Source organism: Acyrthosiphon pisum, chromosome A2 (genome assembly GCF_005508785.2).
Source record: "Acyrthosiphon pisum isolate AL4f chromosome A2, pea_aphid_22Mar2018_4r6ur, whole genome shotgun sequence".
Classification (NCBI taxonomy): Eukaryota; Metazoa; Arthropoda; class Insecta; order Hemiptera; family Aphididae; genus Acyrthosiphon; species Acyrthosiphon pisum.
In genome coordinates, this window is record NC_042495.1 from 101,546,401 (window position 1) to 101,551,351 (window position 4,951).

Consider the following 4,951-nt stretch of genomic DNA (forward strand, 5'->3'; position numbering starts at 1 on the left):
ACCGATGCAAAGTAAACTTGTATACTAATTCAAAAATCTTTACATTTTTTAAATTGAACAACTAGAAGTACCTTAATTTTTGTCAGGCGCTTAGGTCGTTATTCTTATGTTGCACGTGTGTTAGATAAAGACAGCAAATTGCCGCATGCAACGCCCCTTAAGTGGTAAATAAACAACCAAATAAAATTAATTAGTTTAATTATGTTGTGTTTCCTTTGTATAATAATATGTTTAATATGTATATATTGTATATTTGAAATATTCAATGATAAAGGTAATACAAAATATTTTGAGCACATAATTATTTTTTTTAAATGCATAAAAAGGACTTAATATTAAACTTAAATTTTTTTAGTTTGAATTTGAATTATAATTCTATCATTTTTGTACTGAACTCTGACTCTCAATGTTTTTTTTTCGATCTTAAAAATTGACTGGTTGAAAGTGAATTTAAGTTTCAACAAGTCATATGAAATTACATAGAAATATTATAAAATCTTAGGTACGCTAAAAAATGCAATAAATACATGTGTAATCTAAAGTCTTTTATGTTGTAAAAATATTAATTCAAGGTTATGTTCGCGGTATTTTGTGTTACCTTTAACGCTGAACACACTGTACATATGCTTAATTTATATTTGTATTTCAATTACAGCAAGTTTTGGGTTGCTCTATAATTTTGGCATTAATGCAAGAATACTCTACTACTGTTAAATCTACCGATGTTGGTTTGACTTGGGAATCCCATTATGCTGCAAAAAAAGAATTTGAAGTAAAAATTGATGACTTATTAAATTGATTATTTGCTTAAACTATTAGTTTAACTTATTATTTTGTTTTATTGATTCATATTTATGTTTCAGGCTAAAGATTTAAGACGTATTTTTGTATTCAGTACTCGGGCTCTGCATGAAATACAAAATCTTCCTCAGCCATTATCAATAGATATTATGACTGTTCTTAGGTATTTACTGATAATTTGTGAATCTATTTTAGTATGGGGATTTATTTCTACTAACAATATCCTTTTTACAATCAGTATTACATATGCCTAAATATTTTAGTTTTTAATGATGTAAAAGTTATTTTTTCAATTAAAAAGTGATATTTTATTTTGATTTGGGTTTGTTTGTATTATTTGAACATTAAAATTATTAATTAATTTTTAGTAAGTAAGTCATTATTAAATTTAGTATTTTTCAGTCACAAAAAAAAGTTTTGTATTTTATTATTCTTGAACGAACTTCTTTAGAGCAAAGGTGTGAAATTTATTTTAAATCTTGCTCTTAGTAAGCCTTTTTATTATGATTTAAAAAATAATTGTTTATTTTTATATCACAGATTTAGTATGTACAATTTACAATTTGGAATTGTAGAATACAATTCTGAAAACCATCTTAAACATTTAAAGCTTTTCTAAATTTATTATATACTCTGATTATTAATTCAAATATTAGTTATATTATTCCTTAACTAAATAAATACTGCCCAAATATTTGATTGGAATGTTTGAGGGAATATATAATTCTGAAAACAGCCCTATTTTGAAGCTTGGATCAGAATGGAAAGATATCATAACCAATCCTAGCACTGTTGATTTATATTTTCAGGCAAGTAACATAATTATTAATTATATTATATATATATATATGATGTAATAAAAATAGCTGAAAAATGTAATTAACAACCTATGTAATAACTCTTTTTCTAATCAATTTTTTAAACTATAAATTAACAATCATCATGCTATAATATCTCAATTATGAATTATTTAAAATAATTAAAAATATTGATGAGAATAAAAGTTATTATAAATTAATTTGATTGATTACACATCAGCCAGTTCTTTCTGTTATGCTATGTATATTATGTTATATACCTATGTATAAGAATTTGATTATTTTTGTTTATATATATTTATTATTTATTACATTAGATTTATTGGATGGTAAGAGATAAACCACAATTTTCTCATCATTGTTTGAGTTGTCTTGTACAATTATCTTCAATCAATGGCAATATATGGACTGATACAAATGTTCGAATGAAATATATGACAAATTATCTACAAAATTTTATTAAATTAGTATCCACGTAAGTAAATATTTATGTGTTCTATTTTTTTTTTTATATTAATCTGATGTATTACTTTAATTTCAGGGTTAAAATTTTAGATCGTGAATCTATAGGAATTTCTACTATTATAAAGAGAATAATAAGCGGATATACTCCTTCAGGATTTATGCAATTTCCTCCAGATATTGTTAAAAGCTTTTTGGAAAATACAACTCATCTTACATGTCAGTTTGCTGAGGGTGCTGCTACTGAGGAAAATGTATTTTTTATAATTTTATTGCTGGATTCAATGTATTATTATTATTATTATTATACTATCCTATAGTTATCTCAAGATGATCAAATGTTTTTTGAAGCATTCAATAATATTTTACGACCCTGGGTGTCTATTATTGCAAATAGTAACCAATCTTTTCCAGAAGAATTATGTAAGAGTGCATCCATACAAATTTTAAACACTTACTTAAAATGCCACATTTCTCCACCAAACGGTACAAAGACTCCTGAAACTGAATTTAATGAAAATGAAGAGGATGATCGGGTGGTCAGCAAAGAACAGCTCCAATATATTGGAATATTTGGAAGATTAGTAAGTATACAGTATTTTAGAAGTATTCAACAAATTAATTTTATTAGTCGAGTCTGGTGAAACTTTTTTTTTTATCGACATATTATACAAAATATAACCAGAATTATTGATGGCCAGTTTTCATCTTATAGGGGATGGTTGTGATGAAAGAGGATCCATAATAATTTGTTTATATTTAAAGTAACGCCCGCGGGGGTAAAGAGTACGGTACAATCTATATACTCAATACTTAATAATTTAATAATACCTTAATACCTGAAGAATGTAATTTTATAAAGTATTTAATGCAAACGTAATAATAATTTTTTTATATTAAGTTCTAAATATTTTATTTTAGATTCCAGAACATTCTTTACCTCTTTTAGTAACTTTAATAGAAGGTCAAATTAAAGAAATGAGGACAATAATTGAACATGTGCATAGTAGTGGGAGTTGTCAGTGGCCAGAGTCATTTCAACAGAAAATTGATGCTGTTAATGAAGACATTCATTGGATGTTTCTTATAGCTGGTAATTTCTTAATAAGTTTGACAGTTTGGTTTATGTAATAAAATCATAAATTCTTTTTATTGATTTTTTTCAGGGCATATACTCACAGTAGATAGTGAAGGTGAACCTAGTATGATTCCTTCGGAAATCATGCATCATAGTATTAAACAGAGTAAAAATGTAAATTTAGATTTAACGTTGAAATTTCTTACAAATCAAATGTTAGTTATGGATGTACCTGGATCTGCAGAAGCTGTCGATGATGTTATCAAGTAAAATAATTAATACAATTTTTTTTTTGTTTATTTAACTATACAAATAATTTAAAAAAACGTAATGTTTAATATGTGTTTTTTTACTTAGGTTGGTGTCTATTGCATTTCATCTATGTGAATTAGAAAAAAAGCTAATAGAAGCTAAAATGGAAGTTCTTTGTAGTCCATTGTTAAGTGGTACTATAGTATGGTTTTTGCGTGAATTTTTTCAAGCATACTTGATGCCAAACGAGACTTACTACAATGATGTAAACTATGATAAATAACCTCGTTCTTTATTTCATATATAATATTAATAATAAAATAATAATAATAATTTTCAGCTTAGTATGCCATTATTGCAAGCATTTGGTCAACATACAGAAGCTGCTAATTGGGTTTTAAATTACTTATTAAATAAAGTTGAACATAATATCAAATCACCTCTGTATGTTGATGTGAGTCTTATTGGAGATACAGTTGGATTATTAATGTCTATGGTAGATGTTAGACACAAGTATGTCTTATAATATTTGTATTAGCTTTAATTTGTTGTATATTTAATTTGAGGTGAATAGGAATGATTTTAATGGTTTTTGAATATTTTGAGCACAGTTTTGATTGAATCGTTATCACAAAATATGGTTAAGGAAGCCCTTGTATAGAGAAGTATATAATATAATATATAAAATAAATAAAATAAAATTATAAGTTCGAAATTTTTTTTTAAAAGTGTTGTAAGTCAGTAGCCATTAGGTACACCATATAAAAATACCGTTTTTTCTCTTTGTAATGTGTCTGCGGTAAATATAAACAACATTTTGATTAACGATAAAAAGTTGAATTATTCATAATTTTTATGATGATTGGAATAATTTAATATATGATTTAACATCAGTCAATACATATAAAATATATTAGATAATAACTAATATTAATTAAATAATTGTGAGTATATTAATAGTAATACAGTATGTAGTAAAAACTATAAAAGGGGTTTTAAATGTATTTGAAATATTGGTCTAAGCAAGTAGATATTGTGTGTACGGCACTGTAATAAGTAAAAAATGTACCTTAATTAATGTTGTATTGGACAGACGAGACATGATATAAATATTTGTAAATTACTATAGAATCCATTTTTTTTTTTTTTGCAACATATAATAAACTTGTGATTTATATTGTTAACTTTATTTAAACAAAAAAAACATGTTTTTTTGATTCATTATTTTTTTTATTTACTTAAGATCTGAGATTGTTATCAAATGTGAAGGGTTTTGGAAATTATTTGAACTACAAGATCATGTGCGTCAAGACCAATTAGTTCCAGAAGTGAAAGAAGGATTGTATAAAGCATTTTCTTTAGCTGCAGATGCCTTTATTGAAAATGATAAACAAAAAGATTATTATTCTCGTGTAAGTAGATTTTATTATAAACTATATTTTAAACTGACATACAATTGTATTAGTAATGGACACAACTTGTATTAAATATGGAATATTTTTTAAGAGTTTATAATTCCAATTTATATTAAATAGGGACG

The 4,951-nt window shown here is 25.1% G+C and overlaps 1 protein-coding gene across 2 annotated transcripts in view; it reads left to right on the plus strand.

The window, feature by feature from the left end:
* Nucleotides 1-4,951, plus strand: part of LOC100166356 (exportin-4) — a 10,372-nt gene that overhangs the window by 2,485 nt on the left and 2,936 nt on the right. For both annotated transcript variants that reach the window (XM_008186289.3, XM_016805598.2), the window contains 11 exons: nt 656-772; nt 864-1,020; nt 1,486-1,610; nt 1,937-2,094; nt 2,161-2,335; nt 2,402-2,665; nt 3,003-3,174; nt 3,248-3,425; nt 3,517-3,676; nt 3,752-3,924; nt 4,655-4,823. In XM_008186289.3, the coding sequence (XP_008184511.1) occupies nt 656-772; nt 864-1,020; nt 1,486-1,610; nt 1,937-2,094; nt 2,161-2,335; nt 2,402-2,665; nt 3,003-3,174; nt 3,248-3,425; nt 3,517-3,676; nt 3,752-3,924; nt 4,655-4,823 (1,848 nt within the window). The remainder of the gene's footprint in view (nt 1-655; nt 773-863; nt 1,021-1,485; nt 1,611-1,936; nt 2,095-2,160; nt 2,336-2,401; nt 2,666-3,002; nt 3,175-3,247; nt 3,426-3,516; nt 3,677-3,751; nt 3,925-4,654; nt 4,824-4,951) is intronic.